Below are 24,626 nucleotides of genomic sequence, written 5' to 3' on the forward strand. Positions count from 1 at the left end.
CCCTGCCAGCTGCAGAAGTTATCGTAGGTATGGAAATGCTGACCTCTTGCCTTTGTTCAAATCCTAAATTTCACCTGGGGTAATTATATTATCACTATGTTGAATTCTCTTTGAGAAGACATTTGCGTTATTGTCCCCATCTCTTAACAAAATTCTCATGTAAGGCTTGTTGTAATATGATCTTTAGTTAGTTTAAAGGGTTCCCTATTATTATTAGTTATAGGATGTCAAAATTTCACGATAGTTTTAAATGAAAATTTCTGTATGAATGTAGAACGTAGAGATTTGCTGCAGTTTACAGACATTTCTAGAAGGAATAACTCCTAGAGTAATGATTTTAATAATAATAACTCATTTTATATATATATAGAGAGAGAGTATTTATTATGTGAATTATTGTGCTAGGCTCTGTGGAATATTCAAAGACAAAAACGTATGTGGGCATCATCCTCAAAGACCTTATGGTCCAGTAGGAAAGATAACTATGTAATCAAGTCAGTATGGTACAGAATAGAAAGTGTTAGATGCAACTTTAACAGTAATGGTTAAAGTTCTATGGGAGGCAAAATACGGTATCACAATAAAGGCTGTGTGTGTGTATATATATACAGTATACATACAGATATATGGTATATATGTATATACCTATGATGTTTTCTTTACTATTTGTAAAAGATTTTTAAATAACCTGTTTTTGAGCCTTGCAGCACGCTGGTATGGTAGGAAGGTAAGATATCATCTCCAGATAACAAATGAGGACAGTGGTGCTCAGAAACCTGCTCCTTTAATTGCTGACTTAGTGCTTCTCTGTTTTCTGTCCACTGTGTTGGATAATATTTAAAGTGGACTTTACGTGCAGAAAAGCAATTGGTATAATTTCCTGGAAGAACCCACGGGCTGGCAGACACTGTAGTAATGACTTGATGAATGAACTCTTGAGGAACAAAGCTCCATGAAGGAGGTTTGCCCCGGTATATACTGGGAGTGAGAGGAGGCTGCAGCCAAGGCAGAGCTGTGGGAGCCTCCCCATTGAGGCCACAGATGCCAAGTCTCCTGTTGCAGGAGGAGTGATTGGGAGGTGGGGGAGGATAGATCCTGGAATGCATCATTACACTTTTAATAAGGTTTTTATGTTTGTTACATAAAGTATGTCCCCCTCCTCCATTCTCTGTAACAGTTTCACTGTTTTGTGTTCACTGCTACCCACCATTAGGTTACACATTTGTTGAAGAGATAAGCTGTGTTTGGCCCCTTATCCATAGCTGGACTATACTGTTAAACACCTTTTGGATTGCTGTCGATATTAGTCAGCTTTCTGAAGCACCATAATCGTGTTTCTTGTGCACAATCTGCTGATATCAACATCATGGTATTGTTTCTGACCAGAAGAATATGGATGGAAATGCTTGATAATTACATTCTGTTTCTTGTATCTAGTTTTTAACCATGTGTTCTTAGTCCTCTTATAAATGAAGCTCCTTCTAAACTCGTTTCCTTTTGAACTCAGTCTCTACTTGTAGTCCACTGTCCTTCATGTTTTACATTCTGTCCTTTTCTCTTTCACCCTCCACCTCTCCTGTTTGCTAGTACCAGGAAGAATTCAGTGGTAAGTAGAGAGGGGACTCAAGTCTTTAAAACATCTCTAGTCTGGACCACTGCTTGCACAAAGCCTCTGCTAAGCACAGCAGCTTTTTTAGTCGGTTACTATAGAGACAAATGACGTTAGATGGAGTCACGCTTGACGGAAGCTAGGCAAGTCAGCTTCCTGAGATTGGAGGCCTTATATGCAAGGTTATTTAGAAAAGGTAGAAAACTAGAAAGGATAGGAAGTGGAAAGGTTTCACAATGAACTAATAGCTAATTAACTGGTAGATCTTGTTGGTAGAATTTGTGCCTGTTAAGGCCTTGAATCCAGCATGCAAAGAATCTATCTCCAAATACCCCTGGTATGATTACACAGTGATTTTTTTTAAATAACAGACATATTGCTATCAACATTTGTATACAAATTTTTGTGGGGGACATATGTTTTCATTCTTCTGGGTATATGCTTAAGAGTGGAGTTGTTGGATCATGTGGTAACAAGAAGCTACTAGACTGTTTTCCCGAGTGGCTGCACCATTTCACATTCCCACCAACAGTGTATAAGCTTTCCAATTTCTCCACATCCTCACCAACACTTGTTACTTTGTCTTTCTGATTATACCTATGGGTGCTGTGAGAAGTGGTTCTCACTGTGGTTTTGATTTACATTTCCCTGGTGGCTAAAGATGTTGAGCACTTTTCATTTGCTTATCGATCATTTGTATATCTTCTGTAGAGAAATGTCTTTTCAGCTCCTTTAGCCATCTAAAAAATTGGGTTATTTGTCTTTTTTATGATTAGATTGTGAGTTCTTTATATATTCTAAATATATATAGACTATATAGTCTCTGATAAGAGACTTGTATTTACCAGGTTTGCAAAATTTTTCTCCTGTAGTGTAGGTTATCTTTTCATTTTCTTGGGGGTGTCTTTTGCATCACAAAAGCTTTTAATTTTGATGAAGTCCAATATGGTAATGGCATAACGATATAGACCAATAGGACAGAGTTGATTGTCCAGAAATAAACGCATACATTTATGGTCAATTCATTTTTGATAAGGGTTCCAAGACAATTCATTAGGGAAAGAATCGTCTTTTCAAAAGTTACTGCTGGGAAATTGGACATCCGCATGCAAAAATATAAATTTGGATCCCTATTCACACCATATGCAAAAAATAATTCAAACTGGATCAAAGACATCAACGTAAGGTGCTAAAAGTATAAAACTCTTAGAAGAAAACACAAGAATCAATCTTCTGGCCCTTGATTAGGCAGTATTTTTGAGAGATGATAAAAAGCACAAGCAAAAAAAGTCAGTGAATATGGGATGTTTTTCATTTATGTCATTTAAAATTTCTTTCAACAACGTTCTGTACTTTTCACAGTATAAGCTTTATATACTTCTTTTGTTAAATTCATTCCTAAGTATTTTATTCTTTTTGATGCTTTGTAAATGGAATTACTTTCTTAATTATATTTTCGTATTCTTCACTGCAAGTATATAGAGATACAATGGATTTTTAAAAATTGATTTTGTATCCTTCAACCTTGATGAACTCATTTGTTGTGGTTTTTAGTGGTTTCCTTAGGATTTTCTTTTTTTTTTTTTTTAATATTTTATTTATTTATTTATTTATTTATGGCTGTGTTGGGTCTTCGTTTCTGTGTGAGGGCTTTCTCCAGTTGCGGCAAGTGGGGGCCATTCTTCATCGCGGTGCGCGGGCCTCTCACTATCGCGGCCTCTCTTGTTGCAGAGCACAGGCTCCAGACGCGCAGGCTCAGTAATTGTGGCTCACGGGCCCAGTCGCTCTGCGGCATGTGGGATCTTCCCAGACCAGGGCGCGAACCCGTGTCCCCTGCATTGGCAGGCAGATTCTCAACCACTGCGCCACCAGGGAAGCCCCAGGATTTTCTATATGTAAGATCATGTCATCTGCAAACAGGGATAGTTTTACTTCTCCCTTTCCCTCTGGATGTCTGTTATTTCATTTTTTTGCCTAATTGCCCTTCCTAGAACCTCCAGTGCAGTGTTGAATAGAAGCAGTGAGAGTGAACGTCCCTGTCTTGTTTCTGATCTTAACAGGGAAGCATTCAGTCTTACATCAAGAATGATGTTAGTTCTGGGTTTTTTGTAGATGTCCTTTATCAGGTTGAAGAAGTTCTCTTCTGTTCCTGGTTTGAGTGTTTTTTCATGAAGCGTGGTTGAATTTTGTCAAGTGCTTTTCCTGCCTCTATTGAGATGATCATATGCCTTTTGTCCCTAATTCTATTAATATGAGGATATTACATTAATTGATTTCCAGGTGTTATACCACCAATCTTGGATTCCTGAGATAAATCTCACTGGATTATGGTTATATAGTCCTTTTTATATATTGCTGGATTTGGTTTGCTAGTATTTTGTTGAGGATTTTTGTATATGTAGTCATAAGAGATATTGGTCTTTACTTTGATTTTTGGTGTATGGGTAATACTGTTCTCATAGAGAACGAGTTAGGAAGTATTTCCTCCTTTTCTACTTCTAAAGAAGGGTTTGTGAAGGATTCATATTTGATTCTTTTAATGTTTGATAGAATTCACCAGTGAAGCCATCTGTGTATGGTTTTCTCTTTGTGGGTAGTTTTTAAATTACTAATTCAATCCCTACTTATTATAGGTCTGTTCAGATTTTCTTTTCCTTCTTGAGTCAGTTTTGGTAGTGTCTTTTTAGAGTTTTGTCCATTTCATCTAAATTATCTAATTAGTTGATATACAGTTATTTGTTGTGTCCCTTTGTAATACTTTTTATTTCTGTAAAGTCATTAATAATGTCCCATCTTTTTGATTCCTGATTTTAGTAATTTTATTCTTCTCTCTTTTTGGCTTGGTCAGTCTAGCTAAAATTTGTCAATTTTTGGATTCATTAATTTTCTCTATTGTTTTTATATTCTCTGTTTCAGTAGTTTCTGTTATATATTATTTCCTTTCTTCTGCTTGCTTTGGGTTTAGTTTGCTCTGCTTTTTTTCCAGTGTCTTAAGGTGGCAGCATAGATTGTTGATTTGAGATCTATCTTCTTTTTTAATGTAGACGTTTATAGCTATAAGTTACTCTCTAAGCACTGCTTTAGCTGCATCCCATTAGTTGTGGTATGTTGTATCTTCATTTTCTTTCATCTCGGTGTTTTCTAATTTCGCGTTGTTCAGCCACCTATTCATTGCATGAATACCTTTCTACACTATCTCTGATAAGTGGACTTTCCACTTTTACTTAAAGATTACTTTGACGAAAAGTTTATTACTTTGCAAGGTAGCTCATTCCTTTTTAAATACCTCGAGGTTTCCAGTAGTTCCCTGTAAAATTCTGCACGTTGGTCTCAGTTATTTCTTTTGAAGCCACCCCAAATTAGCCTAATTGCTCTTCCATAGGATAGTTCTCTAAATATGTAATAATTATTACTTTCTCTTCTCTAAATCTTTGTTTCAGGCTAATCATAGCCTATGCAGTAAACTATTTTTTAAGTGGCATTATTTCCATGTCCTTCATTATTTGTTTACTTTCTTTTTTATTAGTATTTCTTTTAAAATTTGATGTCTCAATGTAGATATACTGTACATCAGGAGTCAGCAACTTTTTTCTGTAAAGGGCCAGATATAAATATTTTAGATTTTTGAGGGCCATTCAATGTCTGTCACAGCTACTTGACTCTGCCATTGTAGTGTGAAAACAGCTGTAGACAATATGTAAATGATGAGCATGACTGTGTTCCAGAAAACGATTTTTTTTTTTTTTTTTTTTTTCAGAAAACGATTTTTACAAAAACAGGTGGTTGGGCCAGATTTTGCCCACAGATCATAGTTTGCTGACTCCTGCTCTGGATGTTATCCAACCAGTGCAGAATTTAGTGTGATTTTATCTTCACTTCTGAATGCTAGTCTTGCCGTAATGTATTTTTTAGATTGTATTGAAATATTCTGAGGGGAAGTTGGATATAATTCTCATTTATGCTCCTCTATAGGTAAGGTGGTTTTTCCCCCCCTCTGGCTTTTTTCAAGACTTTTCTCTTTACCTTTGATTTTCTAAAGTTTAAATCATATGCATAGGTATGGTTTCTTCAGTGTTTTTCCTGCTTTATAGTCTCTGAGCTTTCTGGATCCATGGTTTGGTGTCTGTCATTAATTTTGGGAATTTCTCATTACTGCTTCAAATACTGCTTCTGTTCCGTCTCTCTTTCTTCTTCTGGTGTTCCCATTACATACACTGCATGTATGTTACACCTTTTGTAGTTGTTCCATAGTTCTTGGATATTCTGTTCTGTTATTTTCCATGTTTTTCTCTTTACTTTTCAGTTTTGGAAATTTCCACTGAGTATCCTTATTCTCAGAGATTCTTTCCTTAGCCATGTCCCCTCTACAAGTGAGCCCATCAAAGGCATTCTTCATCTCTAGTGATTTTGATCTCTAGAATTTCTTTTTGATTTTTTTTTAGACTTTTAATCTCTCTGTTTACAATGTCAAGAGACAAATTGTTGATATTCAATGTGAGAACCTGGTAGAGCTCTTGGAGGTAAAACTCACAAAAGTGTCTGTACCCACCCCCTCCATGACTGGGTTCCTAAGGAATTTTTCATTCTCAGAGTTGTCCACACGGAGGCTCCAGCAATTTGTCAGTTACAGTTCAGGGCTTCCTGTCCCAGTGCTGGTGCCCATAGAGGCTTCTGTTCTGGTGAGTTATAATTCTCTGTCTTTCCAATTTTGGGGGAGCAGTTTGCCCTGTGAGCTCATTTTTTTTGATGGATCTTAGAACAATTGTTGATTTTTCAGTTTGTTTAGGTTTTCACTTTTTAGGATGGATTAGCAACTTCTAAGCTCTTTAAGTGCTGCACCAGAAACCAGAGGAGCTCACATAGCTTTTTTCCTATGTTTTCTTCTGTAAGTTTTACATTTTTCATTTAGGTCTTTAATTCATTATGAGTTAATTTTTGTATTAAATGTGAGGTATGGAGAAATATTGGGGGTTTTTTTCTGTTTGCATGAGGATACCCAATTATTACAGCACCATTTGTGGAACAGAGTATCCTTCCTCCATCGAATTGCTTTTTCATTTTTATCAAAAATTACTTGACCATATATTTGTGGGCCTATTTTTGGACTCTTATTCTATTTCATTATTCTGTCTGTCTATATCTTTTCTCCAATACCACACAAAATTGATTACTTCAGCTTTGTAGTAAATCTGGAAATTGGGTCATGTGAGACCTCCTAGTTTCTTTTTCGGTTTGATTCTTCTATTTTCTTTGCTTCTCCATATAAATTTTAGAATCACCTTGTCAATTTCTATAACAAAAATCCCACTAGGATTTTGTTTGGACTTGCACTGAATCTATAGAGCAGTTTGGGGAAACATCTTAAAAGTATTGAGTTTTCAGTTCATTCCATGAACATGGAATATCTCTTGATTTGATTACATCATCTTTGATTTCCTTTATCAATGCTTTGTAGTTTTTACACACAGATCTTGCACATCTTTTTTAAGATTTATAACCAAGTATTCATATTTGGGGGTAATATTATAAATATATTATTTTTAAATTGCAATTTCTAATTGTTTTTTCCTAATATATAGAAAGATAGTTGATTTTTGTATATTGACTTGCACCCTGCAACATTGCTACACTTACTTATTAGTTTTAGAAATTTTTTTGTAGATTATCTGGTATTTTCTACATAATCGTATTTTCTGCAAATATAAACAATTTTAATTTTTCCTTTTCAATCTGTACATTGTTTATTTCTTTTCCTTGTTTTATTTCGCTGGCTAGAACCTCCAGTATGATTTTGAATAAGTGATGAGAGCTGATCTCCATGCCATGTTCTGATCTTGGGGGTAAGCATTTAGTCTTTTATCATTAAGTATGTTAGCTGCAGGATTTTTGTAAATACCCTTTTTCAGATTGAAGAAGTTCCCTCTGTTCCCTAGCTTTCTGAGAGATTTTTTTTCTTTTCTTTTTAATCATGAATGATTGTTGAGTTTTATCAAGTGTTTTTTCTGTATCTGTTGAGGTTTGCTTTTTCTTCCTTAGTTTGTTGATATGATGAATTGCAGTGATTAATAGTTGAATGTTGAATTAGCCTTGCATTCTCAAGGTAAACTTCATTTAGTTATGATCTGTTATCATTTTATGTATTGTTTGATTTACTTTTATTTTTTCACGGTTTTTTGCATCTATATTAATGAGGGGTCTGGTGTGTAGTTTTAGTATATCTTTATCTGTTTTTGGTGTCATGATAATGCTGGCTTCATTAAATGAGTTAGGACGTGTTCCTTGTCTCTCTATATTTTTGAAAGTTTTGGTATAATTGGTATTATTTCTTCCATAACTGTTTGGTAGGTTTCACCATGAAGTCATCTCAGCCTGTAGGTTTCTGTTTTGCATCGTCTTTAACTATAGAATCAATTTTCAAAGTAGATGCAGGATTTTGCAAGTTATCTATTCCTTTTTAGATAAACTTTGGCAGTTTATATATTTCGAAGAAATTGACCATTTCATCTAAGCTAGGACATAGAGTCATTCATTGTATTTCCTTATTATTAGTTCAGTGTCCTTAGGGCCTATAGTGATGGCCCCTCTTTCATTCCTGATGTTTATAACTTGTGTCTCCTCCTTTTTTTTTTCCTTGATCAGTCTAGCCAGAGGTTTATCAATTTTTATCAACAATAGTTATAATTACTCATTGTGCTCCTTTTAAAGAGCTTTATTTATATTCTATTTGAATATCTAAGAATCTGTTAAGTATTTTCTATAGTTATCCTTTTTTTATAGATAAATAAACTGAGGCCTGGATATACAGGCATACCTCAGAGATACTGCAGGTTCAGTTCCAGACCACTGCAGTAAAGCAAGTCACATGAATTTTTTGGTTTCCCAATGATATAAAAATTATGTTTACACTATGCTGTAGTCCATTAGGTCTGCAATAGCATTATATCTAAAGAAAGTACATACCTTAATTAAAAAATATTTTATTGCTAAAAAATGCAAACCATCATCTGAGCCTTCAGTAAGTCATAATCTTTTTGCTGGTGGAGGGTCTTGTCTCAATGCTGATGCTGCTCACTGATGAGGGTGGTGGTTGCTGAAGGTTGGGGTGGCCGTGGCAGTTTCTTAAAATAAGACACCAGGGAAGTTTGCCGCATCAGTGGCTCTTCCTCTCACCAATGATTTCTCTGTAGCGTGCGACGATATTTGGTAGCATTTTGCCCACAGTAGAACTTCCTTCAAAATTGGAGTCAGTTCTCTCAAATCCTGTTGCTGCTTTATCAGCTAAGTTTCTGTAATATTCTAAATCCTTTGCTGTCATTTCAGTAATCTGCATAGCATCTTCAGTAGCAGTAGATTCCATCTCGAGAAACAACTTTCTTTGCCCATTCATAAGAAGCAACTCCTCATAGTTTTATCATGAGATTGTAGCAATTCAGTCACGTCCTCAGGCTCCACCTCTAATTCTAGTTCTCTGACTATTCCCACCACACCTGCAGTTACAGTAGTAACAGCAAAGATCACCGATCACAGATCACCACGAGAAATGCAATAATCATGAAGAAGTTGGAAGTATTGCGAGAATTACCAAAATGTGACACAGAGACATGAAGTAAGCAAATGCTGTTGGAAAAATGGCACCAGTAGACTTGATCTACTCAGGGTTACTACACACCTTCAGTTTGTAAAAAACACAGTATCTGTGAAGTGCAGTGAAGCACAGCTCAATAAAACAAGGTATGCCTGTATTAGGAAGCTTGTCTACAATATGCCAGCCAGAATGACAGATCCAAGGTTCAAATCCAAGTCTAGGTGGCTCCAAAGCCTTTGCTTTTGACCAGCTCTGCTTTATTGACTGGTATAAAGGATAACTCAAATCTGATAATACTTATGAAGGGAATCCTCTCCTTCACACTGTGACTGGCAGCAAACGTTTCGTTTTCATCATTGGACTGCAGTATCTACTGTTCTCTGTCTTTGGACTCTTCTCTGTAAACAGCATATAGTTCAGCACTTATTGTCATAAGATCTCTGGAGATCTGTTTGCTCCGTCTAAAAGTTTAGACTGCTCAGTGAGCGTACCTGCCAAGGAGAGGCAGAAAATTTGGGGACTTCTGTCTGCCACAAAATACTCAATAACACATATTAGATTTTCAGAACATAGAATCTCCTGAGATCTTCCAGTGAATGGATACCTGAAGTAGCTGTCCTGATGCCATCTGTTGTTGGTAGAAATTAAAGCCTTGACTCTATCCCCTTCCCTTTAAAATATAGGAATTTATTTACCTTCATAGTTATAAGATATGCTTTCGAAAATAAAAGCTAACATAGCTTGCTTGTTTCCTTAGGTCTGACAGTAACTGCTGTAAAAGACTCAGGAGAATGGAATTTGGAGGCTGGGGCATTAGTCCTTGCAGATGCAGGCCTTTGCTGTATTGATGAGTTTAATAGCCTCAAAGAGCATGACAGAACCAGTATCCACGAAGCAATGGAGCAACAAACCATAAGTGTTGCCAAGGCTGGGTAAGAGTTTCTTTTCTTTAAAATGTATGGGAATAGTGAGTAATCATAGTAATAGAATAGTAATCATAATATATGATTATGGGAAAATGTGAACCATATTGAACTGCAAGATATGTGTGGTCCTCTAAGAGATTATCAGTTATCACCGTTAAACACACATTAGTCTTCCCATGGAGATACATGAAGAAGTAAAAATGAGGTGTTGAGAAAAAGTAAAGGAAGGCTAAAGTATAAATGTAAGTTGACTTAATTCTTGCAGGGAACTTATGAAGAGCTTTCAATGCAGCATTCAACTCATCCTTTCATTTAGTAATTGTGTGTCTACTCTGGGCATAGTACTATGTTAGGAATTTTGAAAGATTCGAAAAGAAAAAAAATGTAATTTCTGCTTTCGATGGCATTCTCCTTATATATCCTAATGGAAGGTTTATCACTGCATATAGAAACCTAAATAATATATATTAGCATAAGATGAAGTACCTACTGTGACTCAAGGAGACTCAGAGGTTCAGGTATGTGAGTCTCTGGCTGCACGTGACCAATGAGGAGGAAACTTAGGTAGGTTCAGATAGAAATCCATTCACCCAGGCGCTGAGGTGGTTATGGGAAACTTACCTGGCTACAAAGGCTGACCATCAAGCAGGCTGCCAGGTCATCCAAGCAAAGAACAGAGCCAGAAGTATCTCAGTCCTAAGGCTCCTATTATAGATGTGAGGCCAGCTGATCAGGCAAAAAGGGCTGCCAGCAGAGTCTTCAAACAGTAGTGGGTACCTGGGAGCCAGGCAGACACTGGTAGATAGGGATTCTGTGAGATCTATATATACACTCACAAAAAAGGAAAGGGGAGAGGGCAGTAAGAGAAGGATATACCCCAGAGGAAGAAGATACATGAAAAAGCTAGGCAGAACCATTATCAAATCTATTCATTTCACTTAATATATAATCATTCAGAGCCTGGTGTATGCCAGGCACTGGCCTAGACCCTGAGAAGTACAAAGATGGATACAACACCATCCTTGAGGTGTTCAGTATTTTGTTGGGAAAGACTGAAGAGCAGCAAAGGGATAAGTCCATAATGAAAGTGTTATAAGAGAATATACTTTAAAATAATGATTGCTTCTAAACTCTTTATCAGGGGAAATTAGAGATATAGTTTACTAAGTGTCTTCAAGGCTACTTTCTCTTCTCATTATATCTCCATTTAATTAGCACCTTTGCTGGTTGGTAGAACCTATGGTTTATTTTGATATGCCTTTTCCAGAGGCAATCTGAGACATTTTGAAAGATTCCTAAATAATTAACCCTTACATCAGGGAAAATTGGGACAAATGCTATGAACCTGTTTTAGAAAGGGAGAAAATTAGCAGCACTATATGATAGTCTACAGAAGAAATCTTTGGAAGTGAAAATATTTTATTAACCACTCCTACTGCCTTACCCTCTGCTAAATGTGAATTAGTATGAACCTCTTGTGCTATATCCATAAGTATGTCATAAGGTCCAAAAGAAATGTTCTTGTAGCTAAACAGTGTGCCCTCAGATTGGACAATCTTGTCATAACCATGACTACTTTATGCACTGGAACAGTGCTGCTTTTCGTACTATTTGTGGTGAAGGACCAGTTTTATTGTTGTTTTTCAATCCACCACAGAGCAATATTTTTATAACATAAAATTTAATTTTTAAGTGAAATAAAAAAGCAAAGACATACAAAACATAAGCCTGAGTTCTTCCACTTAGGATGTAGAAAGCTGTAAGAGCATGTCACTCTCATCCTAATGAGAAAAATCCAGAGAGCCCACAAAAGTCATAACTTTCCGAATGTATCAGAGGGCTGAGTTTACAAGGAAATCAAGGGAACTCAATTCCAAAGTGTGACAAGCCCCTCCTAGGAGAGATGAGCCACACAGGCTGCTCACCTTTGACAGAGCATGAGAGGAAGTGGTGGCTGCCCTAGAAGCAAGTAAGAGGAAATAACTAAACAAGTTTAAATTCCTTGAAGTCCAAATATGGGATAGGGTATCAGTTTAGAATAACTGGGAGCCCCAAGCACAAGGGGAGTTCTCACTTGTAAGCCCTTCCTCCTTGGATCTCCACAGATGCCTCGCCTGCCCTCATCAGTCATGCAGGCCTGAGGGGGGATTGCTGCTGGGTACTAAGCACGAAGCCCTGCTGCTTCTCCAGACACATCTTTCATATGAAGCAAAATTTTTAACTCACTGGGGCCAGGGCCACAAACCCTCTCATCCCCGGGGCCTCTGGAGGAAGGCTAGAAGCAAAAAAACCCTTCTGCCTCAGGAGGAGGTTAGAGAATCTTCCTTCCTTTCTTCCCAAAGGAGCCAGGCAAAAAGATGCTGCTTTTGGGAGGAGAGTAGAAACAAAAGCCATCATCTCCTAAGGGAAGGGCAGGAAAATCTCTCGGGTCCAGGATTCTGACCCAATACAAAGCAGAGGTCCGTGCCGCTGGGAAAGGGAGAGAAAGACCCTTCCTGCCTGAGACCCACCACAGATACATGGCAGGGTTCAGCTGCCACAGGTGGGAGGGACAGGAAGCCTTACAGCTCTCTGGTCTGTCCCCTCCAAGAGTAGGTACACAGCACCTGCCTAAGACCAGCATACCAAGAACCAACCTGGCCCCAAAATAAGCCTAACACCAGTAACACGCAGAAGCAGTCTGCCACTGGGGAAGGCACTGGCGTGCGGAATGAGACCCCGCTGGTGCAGGTATGCAGGAACTGCTGAAAGCTGAAGGTGGGGCAGAAACTCCGAGGCTAACGTTCCAGCTCTGCCCCACACCGCCACACGAAGCACAGGGTAATGACAGCTCAGCACAGAAAGAATTTGAAGTCTGTGCTGCACTAAGGGTAAAGATCACAACAGCAGTGCCAATCCCCAGACTAACTGTGATGGCCTTGCACTCTACCTGAAGTGGTATGGTATTATTTGAAGGTAGACTGTAATCAATTAAAGATGTAAATGCTAGAACAACCACTAGAAAATAAAAGAGACAAAACTAAAACTAATAAGTAAGTTGTGGAGGTAAAATGATATTATAAATAATCCAAAAGAAGACAGGAAGAGAAGAAAAAGGGAACAAAGAATAGATGAGACAAAGAGAATATAATTAGCAAGATGATAGATTTATTTATTTATGTATTTATTTATTTGGACTACATCAACATTTAAAACTTTGGAGCATCAAAGGATGCAATGGAGTGAAAAATTAACATGTGGAATCAGAGAAAATATTTGCAAATAATGTATCTGAAAAGGAGTTAATAGCCAGAATATATAAAGAACTCCTACAGCTCAGCAACACAAAATAATCAAGTTAAAAACTGGGCAAAGAACTTGAATACACATTTATCCAAAGATGATACACAAATGGCCAGCAAGCACATGAAAAGATGCTCAGCAGGCTTCCCTGGTGGCGCAGTGGTTGAGAATCCGCCTGCCAATGCAGGGGACACGGGTTCGAGCCCTGGTCTGGGAAGATCCCACATGCCGCGGAGCAACTAGGCCCGTGTGCCACAACTACTGAGCCTGCGCGTCTGGAGCCTGTGCTCCACAACAAGAGAGGCCGTGATAGTGAGAGGCCTGCGCACCGCGATGAAGAGTGGCCCCCGCTTGCCGCAACTAGAGAAAGCCCTCGCACAGAAACGAAGACCCAACACAGCCAAAAAAAAAAAAAAAGAAAATATGCTCAGCATCACTAATCACTAGGAAAATGCAAATCAAACACAATGAGATATCACCACACAAATGTTAGGAGGCTACCATAACAAACAAACAAACAAAAAAACAGAAAAGAACAAGTGTTTGTGAGGGTGGGGAGCAATTGGAGCACCTGGAATCCTTGTGGATTATTGGAAATATAAAATATAAAATGATGTAGCCACTATGGGAAACAGTTTTGCAGTTCAGTTTCAGTTTTGCAAGATGAAGTGCTGGAGAATGGTCACACAACAATTTGAACACATTTAACACTATTGCATGTACACTTAGAAATGGTTAAGATGGTGAATTTTATGATATGCATTTTTTACCACAATAAAAAATAATATACAAATTTGAAAAAATATAACCCATTCACATTGTTGTACAACCATTTATGTACTTTTCAAAAGAGTTTTCTAGCCAATAGGAAAGTGAGGGTGAGAAGATACTTATGACTCTCCAAACTTACTTACTTCATTTGTATATGAAGGTGTTCACAGGGACTTCTTGTGTTTATGAACTCAGTTGATTCTCCAAAATAGTTTCAGAATTATTACCCCAACACCATTGCCAATAACAGCAACCACAAAGAAACTAAGTAATATTTAAGCCTTCTTTGCAGTTCTTTTTGGGTTTAGAGTATATTCCACTAAGGTTATATATGGTCAGAGTGCATGTTCAAAAGTTATTTGAATTAATTCTTTTCTTTGTGTGGTCATATTACTGATTTGGTGTACAGTTAGGAAACAGGTCTTTAAACCTATGTTTGTGTACACTTTTAGAGTTTGCCTTTTGATTAATTTTGTTTTCTGAATTTGTAAAACATATTTCAAAAGTCAAAACTATTATACCAAAGAAGTTACACTCATATCCCTTCACCTTCCATTCTGTTTTCTCCTATCCCTTTCATAAACCTTGGTTTCTGATTTATCCTTCCTATGTTCCTCGTTTTAGCAAAAATAATCAAAAACACATGTGTGGGTGTTTGTGCACACGTGCATGCGCACCTCCCCTCTTTCTTATGCAAAAGATAGCATAATATATATGCTCTTTGGCACTGTTTTAATGGTATCCTGTAATTATTATATGTAGTGTTCTCATTATTTATATGTTTTTTATAAATTCTGCAGTTTTGGTTTGTACATCCCCTTTCTCTCAAGGTTTTAGAGAGTTTTTTAACCTCCAGGTAGAAGGACCTTTTGAAAATTATTTGTTTTTCAATGGCGCTATTCATTTCTGGTTTTACTGCATTGTGGTCAGAGAATGTTGTTTGTATTATTTCTACTTTAAGGAACTTCATGAGTTTTTTTTCTTTGTGGCCTCATGTTAGAACAATTTCATTACTGGCCCATCTTTGCTTGAGAAGTTATATTCTTTATAATCAGGATGTGATACACACACACACACAGATACACACACACACACAAACACACATACCTATAAACTATACCTTATAAGGTCTTCTATATCTTTATTTACCTTTTGTCTGTTTGATGTGTCTTTGGCTGAAAGTGGTTTGTTAAAGTATTATTATTGTGTGTCTGTTGTTTTCTCTTTGCATTTCTCACATCAGAAACTTTGCATAAAGTTTCTGCTTTATCAAGGTAGTTGCTGTGGCTTTAGCATTTGCAGTTTGTGTTAATGCTGTGTGGCCTGAATTTTACCTTGCCTGGTATCAAGGTCACAACTCCTGATTTCATATTATTTATATTTGCCTAATATATCTGCCTCTTCCTTTATGTTCAGCCTTTTGATTGCAATTTGTTCTCTTGTATACAGCATAAAGTTGTTTTTATTTTACTTTGCTTTGTCTTACAAGTAACCTGAAAATTTTTTCTTTTAATGTGAGTTAAGCACATTTATGTTTATTGGTATTACCAATATGCTTGGTGTCAAGTGTTTCTTTTTTTTTTTTTTTTAATGTTTCATTTTTTAAAAAACTTTGTTTCTTTTTCTATTTGTTTGGCATTTAGGAAGGTTTACATTCTTGTTATACATTAGGGGTTGGCAAATTTTTTGTATAAAGGTCCAGATAGTAAATATTTTAGGCTTTTGTGGGCTATATAGTCTCTGTTGCAACTACTCACCTCTGCTAATGTAGACAATATGACTGCATCAATATGTCTATGATGTGGACAGAATAAAGAAGCCATAGACAATATGTAAAAGAATAGGTGTAGCTGTTTCCCAGTGAAGTTTTACTTAAAAAATAGGTAGTGAGCTGGATTTGATCTGCTGGCTGTAGTTTGATGACACCTGTTCTAGGGCTTACCTATAAATACCTTTTATAATGCCTGCAGCCCCCTTTATCTTCCCTTGGGAGCTTTAAATAATATCCTTTGACTGTACTTCATTACCCATTTGGTAACCAATGAGCATATGCTACTTTCCCTTTTCTCCCTTCTCTTTACTATTAAAAAATTGTTATATTATTTATACTTTGTCAGGACAAATAACACTTACATTTATATACTCTTCTTCTACTTTTATACCTTCCTTTGTTTTGGTCTTAGACCTAAAATTAAATATATTCAGGGCTCACCATCAGTCCTTTTGCCAGAGTATCACTGTCATCTCTTGGTTGAATGAAGGTCTCCTCTAACAGATTCCTTGGGAGGGGTTCCTGAGTACTGTACTGAGTTTGTGCAGGTTTAAAGCTATTAATATTTTTCATAGCTTTGATACTTGAAGAACAGCGTGACTGGATATAAAGACCTAGCCTTATACTTTCTTTCCTGTCATCTTGCTTTGCATGTTGCTGTTGACAAATCTAATGCCATCCTGATATCCTTTGCTTTGTAGGTGATTTGATTTTCTTGCCTGAAGGCCCAGAAGGATTTTTCGCTTTGTGGTTTAAGTGTAATACTTTTACTAGGCTATATCTTAGTTGATTATCCTTGGTCATTTTTTTTAGATGTTAGTGAGCTCTTTGAAATGTATCAATAGAAGGCTTCATTTCTCTCTGGAAATGTTTCTTGAATTATAGTTTCACATATTCTGTTCTTTGTTTTGTTTTTATTTTTCAGAAATTCCAATTACATGTATGTTAGGTCTTCTTTGCCTAGATTCTATAGCAACCAATTTTTTTCTGAGACTTTTTAGCTCTTTTGTGTTTTGTTTTTATTCTCTTGGCATTTTTATTCCTCCCCTTAGTACCCTTTATTATATTTTCATTCCTGTCTGTCCTGTCTTCCCCAGATTTAAATGTTCATTTCTGAAATTATTTTGTCTCCCTCCCTTCCCCTATTTTCTTCCCTGAGTCATCTCTGGATGTTCATCTTCCTCTTTTTTATATTTTTCTGTTCTGAGTTTTTGAATTCTGATTTGGAATGGTTCTTCATACGTACAAATGTTTGTTTAAGAATATTTAATTTAAGTGAGCGTATTAAATACAGATTTCTTCTGCTTTGTGGGCTTTTTTAGGGGGAGGTGGGGTGGGGGTTTTATCAACTAAGGTATTTTGATTCTTGTGGTAGTTTTGTACTAATAATGCATATTATTTCCATTCATTCTGAAATGTCTTATCTTTTCCTGAATCAGTAGTAGTTATTCTATTAAGGTGTTGGTCAGAGGTTTGGATGGTGTACTAGTTTTTAGTTCAGAGTAATCTCAGCTCAGTGCATTTTACTTAATAGAGTTTTTTCCTAAGGTTTAAGGGGGGCAGGTGATGTGTTCTGATTTTGTGTTTCTCATTTGTGCTGTAGGATCTTTAATATACTGCTTGCCTCCTTCTCCTGATTGCCAACACTCCAAGGGACTCTTGCCCCTTGTAAGTCACCTCCATCCACTCCAGGACCCTTCCCAAGCCTGCCACCTCTGGTCCCAGGAACTTTCAGGCTCCTCTTTCTATTCCCCAGTAGTCGCTGCTTTGATGAGGTCTCAAGGCTGTTCTCAATATTTCCCCACTCCATGTGGGATTCCCTCCTTGTAAGGGTGGTTTTATCTGTGTTCCTCCGTCATGAGGAACCCATTACCCTCTCCTCCTTTTCACTCAGTCTCCACTGATCTTCCTGTTCCAGTATGGGCTCTAGATTAGCTGTGCTGGTTTCTAATGTCTGTTTACGTGGAAATTGAAGTTTGTAGTATTCTGTCTTTCTCTTAGCTAGCTTTCAGTTTTGTTTTACAGGTTTATTTGCTCTTCTTGTTTATCTCTAAGGTCTCTGGAGCATGTGTTGAGAGATTTGGATATAAGCAGCTGCCATTATCGTATGGAAGCCTGGAAGTCAACATTTTGTTTTTTAAGCTGTTCTTTCTCTTGTTGTTTAAATAACACCAACTTTTGCTGTATATTTTTAAAACATTGCCTGTGTTTTCCTTGAACCATTTCCAGAAAAAGTAATTAGAGAGATTGTTATCTGCAATCATTTTGAAGGGCTCAATTATAGATATGGAATTAGACTTGTTCTATATTCTTTAGAATCAATGGATTGAAGGTTCAGGGAAGCATATTTAGAATCAGTACAAGCAAGACTTCTTAGTGGCTAGAGCTGCCTACAGATAAGTAGGCTGCCTATAGGCTTTAGAGGTCTTCAAGTTCATCTAGAAAAAAATTATATAAGGAATTCAAGCATGTAATGAGTAAATGGATAACCTTTCAGGTACCACCTGTGAGATGCTGCAAATTATGGGCTGGCCCACAAACTCAGCCACGATGAACGAATTTAGCTGCTGGCTGGTTTATTGTAGAATATGTACATACATAAAATACGGTTTCACATTATATCATGAAATATGGAACATATTTCCATATTTCCATGTGCTAGACATGGAACAAGTTCAGGAAAATGCACCAAGAGCTCTACCTTTTTAAAATGACCACAAGAATGTATTGGGTATTGAATGAATTATCATAATGATGAAGAGCAAGAGTCCCCGAGCTAGTCTGGCTGGGTTGAGGTTCCATCTCCACTTCCTACTGGCCAGGCATATTACCCGACTCCTCTGTGCCTTGGCTTCCTCATGGTGCGATGGTGAGAATTATTCTATCTGTTTCATACGGCTGTTGTGAAAATTAAATGAGTTAATCCAGTAAAGTGCTTAGGATAGAACCCGGCACATAATAAATGCCGTTTAAGTGTTAACTATTATAGGTCTATAATTCCTTTCAGAAACTCTTGGGGCCCAAATGCATGTTGGAATTCAGATTTTTTTGTTTCAATTTTAAGAAAGTACTACAGTGCATGTGTCGTATATTATGAAACCCACTAGCAGTGTCTGAGACAGCACTCTGTATTCAAACGCTTTAATTATTTAATTATTTTGTGAAACTTATAAAACTTCACACTAAATGGGATAAAGACTCACATCAATTTAGGTCAGAGTCTGCTGCCAGATTACCTATGAAAACCTTGCCTTTTTAAAGAGCTTTTTGGATTTTGAAATTGTTATAAGTGAATATGGGCCATTATCATCATCATCATCAGGTTCCTGCATTTGTCTAGGATCCTTGAGCTATCAGCCAAAACACGGTTCTGCTCCAGGATGAAGCAGTGAATGCTACAAGGTGAATGACAACTGTAAAGGTTTTTTAAAGTTATAATGAGACTCGCTCAAGTTACCTGAAAGAGACCTTAAGCCAGGCCTGCTAGGGTATGTGGGAGAGTAAAAGCTGCATTTTGGTGTGACTGGAACATAATTTGGGGGATAGGAGTTTGTAGATATAAAATAGCAGCTATATTATCTCATTGCCACCGTAGCATCAGAAGTATATTCATTTTCAGACCTGCTCTCCCATTGTTGTGACTCAGATATTTTCTCTGTCTTTGATTTTTTTGTGTGTTTGTGTGTCTTTGAGGCTTGTTCACCTCTCTTTAGTAGTTCAGCTCTCCCTCTTGTGTCCATTTCAAATACCCTCAAGAGAGGCCCAGTTAGATATTGTCATCCCTATTAGAAGATTTATGCAAGACCAGCTCAGAGACCTCTGGCCAGTTTATGGGCTGACTGCTCTTGGGTCAGGTTCCAATATCTGGCCCAGCCAGTCGTCCGTGTACGGCAGTTTACGTACAAGGGATTGCGGAGTTATGTGCTTGGTGGGCATTCCGGTGGTTGGCCTGTCCAGGACTATAATGAGGACAAAGAATCACTTAAGAAATATACCAAAGAACAAGTCATATGTCAGTTGTAAGTACTAGTAGATTTGTCGGTGCTGGGAAATAATAGTTTGTTTACACAGACAGAGAGAGTACCCTGGTGAATCGATCTAAATAGGAGGTAGCTCTTTATGAGAAAAGTCTTGAGCTCAGTGGATTTCAAAGAGATGGACAAAAAGGATGGCAGGGTTTTAAAAGACAGTACTTAGTCACATGTACCTAGTGAGTTGTAAACTCTTGGTCAAGCTCTGTAGTTTGTAGAAGTTCTTACAATTTCTCCCCAGATCATAGCTCCCACCAATTATGTGATCTTTATTCCTCCATTCAAGTTGTCCTTTTACATTTTTTTTAACTTTTATTTTGACGTCACTGTAATAGCTGTAATACCACTTATAGAAAAGTGCAAGAACATGGTACATGTTGGTTTTGCTCTTGGGCTGGCAATTAAGTGTGCCCTCAGTTACCACCGTCCCTCTATCATCTCCTTGGTGGTGGGAACCAAAGAAAACACTCTTCAGGTTCCATCTAGCTCATGTGTTCATTTTTCATAGCACTTACTCTGGGTCACTCTACAATTTAAGAAAAAGTTGGATCTGCTTCAAGCAGTTGCTCATCTAATTTTGTGGCCAACAGTTTTCAGAATCTTAAGTTCACTCTCCCTAATTAGAAGCCTGTTAATCTTCCTGATGGAAAGTATACAGTTAATTGCCAAATGCAGAACTCTTTCAGAAAATGTCTGTAGATACATAAAGCATGTCAGGGTGTTCATTAGTAAACAGGTAAGAAGGGTTAAGTATGAAAAGGGAATACTTAATTATGTATTCAACTAAAATAAAATAAGGATACTCTGAATTTTCCTCTTGAAACACTTTACCTACTCCTCACTCCCCAGTTCAGACTTTTCTTCCTTTGGCTTTTGTCCCCTAGAATAGGAGTCCTTCAATGAGCCGTCATCATCCAGATGTTCTGGGCCCATTCTCTAGGACCATGTCAAGATTGTCTTTGAGATGTTTGATACCTTGCAGCATCATTTTTAGGAACTCTCTGATATGTCTGCTTTTGTTTTCTCTGTCTCGTTGTCTCTCTCATGTCTCAAGTGACTAAAGTCTGATTGACTTGTGAAGGAATTTTTGTTTGAATTATAATCTCCCTTAAGGGTGTCAGTGTGAACTGCTGGATCAGAATGGCTGGACTCCAAGGCTGCAGGGAATCTCGCAGAGAGGGATGTGTGTGTGTGTGTGTGTGTGTGTGTGTGACTTTACATACATTGCATAGAAGTAGAGAATTCTTTTAAAAAATAAGACCCAGACACTTAATTGTTCCATGTAACTGTGCCAGTTCCACAAACTGTTTTTTAAGTTGAGGTTAAAGTTTATCCATGTGGTGAGTGTATACCTGCGAGGGCATATCATAAGCCATATACCCACCATTCAAATGCACAAGGGGCTGGGAGAGAACCAGTCAATATGATTTCTGTGGTGTAAAAGCTTGTTATGGGCAGTCAGAATAGAAAAAAATGCTAAAACACTCAGGATGTCTACTACGGATGTCTACAGTCTACTAAAATGTAACTTACAGTGTTAGTACCAAAATATAGGTCTTATTGAATCCATATTTGTTTGAAAAGACCAACAGTTTTATTGTTCTCTGCTTATGTTACTTAAATCTGAAAACGTTTTTAAAGTTTGGGAGTTTAACACTTTACATTTGTCCTGGCTGCTTAATGAAATAGAAGAAGAAACCAAGAAGCAAAGTATGCAGTATAAGCTTAAAAGGGGGTATCAGTATTTGAATGTACCTGTTTAAGCTGTGCAAATCAGTCCCTGCACCTGGCAAATGGCAGCACAATGCCACATGACTGTGTGAAGTCATTTGAGAGAGCTTTATGTGGTGATGATCTTTAAGGCTGTAGAATGCTAAACTAAATAATGATTTGGGAAAGATAATGTTTCATGTATTTTCCAGGTTATTTTCAATCTTAACTAGGATAGCTTCTCATAAAAGGCAGGGTATCAGATTCTTAAATAATAGAGGATACCCTCACTCTTTGCTGAGGGCACATTTTAGGAGAAAATCTGACATTGCAATTATATATTTGCTGCTACTAAATTATACTCATATGCCTAGGTAGAAGTACAGTCTAAAATTTAAAAACAGCAAGATGGCAATTTCTTGTTTTGCTCAGTAAACATGTCTTGAACACTCAGCAACATCATGGTCTCTGCTAGCTACTAACACCACAAAGATGAAAAGACAAGGCCTTTGTTCTCAAGATGCTGACAACCTTGTAGCGAGACAGACAAGAAAACATTTATTGTACACCTCGATTCTAATAGCCATGGAAGAGCCACAGCTCCAGTCCCCACTGGGGACCTCAGTTTTCTAGCCCACACCAGGCCTACCAGTCAGAATCTCGGAGGTGGGACCTGGGAACGTGTAGTGTTAAAACCCACCTGGGTTCTCATTGACAAGCCAGGCTTGGGAACCATGGCTCCAGGGGAAGATGGCTCCACACCTGGCACCCAGCTTGCCTCCTCCTTCCAGGATCTTGAGAAGCTGCTTCTCTGGTAGCATCCTTCACAGACTAGCCTCAGGTTAAGAGGGGAAACAGGGGGAGGAGGGAACAGATTGAGAAGTGTTCCTTAGAGGCGTCCAAGCATGCCACCAAGATGTGAAAATCTAAGTGCAAATCAGGTACTCGGAGAGTGTCCTCTTCTTTCTAGACGAAACGTACGAGCAGTACTTTCACCCCTTTCCTCTTTCCTATTCCCATTGCCTGTGCATCTCTTGTTACCACTCGTTGGGTCAATCTAGACGTGAAAGGTAACTTGTCAACTTTATCGACCTTGTTAGAAAGCAGGGGAGGGTGTGTGTACCTCAGCGTTTAAGATTGCCAAAAAGAATGTAATGGATTGTGAGAATATCATTATTATGTTTTTGTTTTGTATAGTTTTGCGGGGTTTTTCATCCCATTTTTGGGGGTGCTAAACATTTTTATTTTTAAATTGAGGCCCTATTCATCTAGAAAAGTTGGATAATCCGGAAACTGATACGTGAATGTTGCATCCAGGCTGTTTTCTGGCCTGATTCTTTAGGTTAGGAGGAGATCACTTACACACTGGGATGGTTATTGTCATAGCCAGCGGATCTGGAGCTCAGTAGAGAGATGTGCTGTGTATTAGTCAGGTCAGGCTACACTAACCACTATAGCAAACCGTGGCTTAACACAACCTAAGAATTAACCCTCAACTACTGAGGGATCGTCAGTCAGTAATCTTTGCTTCCCCATCCCTGGGTGGCACAGTTCTAATGTATGTTCCTCGAGGTTCCCTGGCAGGACTGAGCCCCAATTTCCTGCCGTAGTAACTTGCTCATCCTTGTACTCTTTATTGGCTTTTCTCTTTTTCTGGTCTGACTTTCCCCACTCCTAGGGTTGCCTCCCAAATAAACTCCCTGTTCCCAAATCCTTATCTCAGAAGTCAGCTTTTGAGGGAACCCAGCAATGCACTGTCGAACTGAGAAAGACAAGTATGTTCCCACCCCACACAGTATATACCACGGTGGACCAGACTGGTTGATCACAGTAACAGCCTCTACTTAGAAAGGGGGAAAATAGAAAATACATGGCAGGCACTGGATTGTAGAAATTCTGGGGTCCTGCTGAGCGGGCACTATGAAGGGAGGTTTTGTGATTAAACCCCGGTTCTAATTCTAAGATAACTCCTTTTGCACTGTTCTCTGGCCCCTGGCTCAGCTCAGCACACACAGGGTTCTTCTCGTCCGTTATCCTCCTTGGCCACATCTGAAGGCGGTGCCTGAGCTTTCCAGCCTGCGTCCTCCTGAAGCAAGCTTGGGGGACCAAGATTGTTATTTTTGTTTGTTTGTTTTTTACAAAAGTACCATTTTATTTTGATCCTTTCCTCTGACTTTTTCTCTTAACAGCTTTGAGGTATAATTCACATACTACATAAAGTCCACCCTTCTGAAGTATACAATTCTGTGGTTTTTAGTATATTCATAGAGTTGTGCAGCTATTACCACTGGTTCCTGAGCATTTTAATCACCCCAAAGAGAAATCCCATATCCTGTAGCTCTCACTCCCCATTTTCCGTCTCTCCCAAGTCCTTGGCAACTACTAATCTACTTTCTATCTCTGCGGATTTACCTGTTCTGGACATTTCATATAAATCGAATCATATAAGATGTGACTTTTTGTGTCTGGCAACTTTCACTTGTTTTTAAGGTTTATCCGGGTCGTTGCATGTATCAATAGTTTGTTTCTTTATATGGCTGAATAGTCTTTCTTTATATGAATATACCACATTTTGTTTATCCATTCATCAGTTGATAAAAATTTAGGCTGTTTCCAATTTTGGGCTATTATGAATAATGCTACTAAGAAGATTCAAGTACAAGTTTTTGTGGGGACACATGTTTTCATTACTCTTGAGTATATACATAGGAGCAGATTGCTGGGTCAAATGGTAACTCCATACTTAACTTTTTGAGGAACTGCTAAACTGTTTTCCAAAGCCACTATACCATTTTACAATCTCTCAAGCAATGTATGAAGGGTCCAATTTCTCTACATTCTTGCTAACATTTGTTATTGTCTTTGTGATTATAACAGTACTAGTGTATCTAAAGTCATATCTCACTGTGTTGTGTTTCTTTTTAACTGAAGTGTAGTTGAT

The 24,626-nt window shown here is 37.9% G+C and overlaps 1 protein-coding gene across 3 annotated transcripts in view; it reads left to right on the top strand.

The window, feature by feature from the left end:
* The window catches only part of MCM9 (minichromosome maintenance 9 homologous recombination repair factor), an 84,986-nt gene that overhangs the window by 41,697 nt on the left and 18,663 nt on the right, over positions 1–24,626 (top strand). For all 3 annotated transcript variants that reach the window (XM_028168665.2, XM_057527744.1, XM_057527745.1), the window contains one exon: positions 9,952–10,126. In XM_028168665.2, coding sequence (XP_028024466.2) covers positions 9,952–10,126 — 175 coding nt within the window. The remainder of the gene's footprint in view (positions 1–9,951; positions 10,127–24,626) is intronic.

This window comes from Balaenoptera acutorostrata, chromosome 14, assembly GCF_949987535.1.
Source record: "Balaenoptera acutorostrata chromosome 14, mBalAcu1.1, whole genome shotgun sequence".
NCBI classification, from domain to species: Eukaryota; Metazoa; Chordata; class Mammalia; order Artiodactyla; family Balaenopteridae; genus Balaenoptera; species Balaenoptera acutorostrata.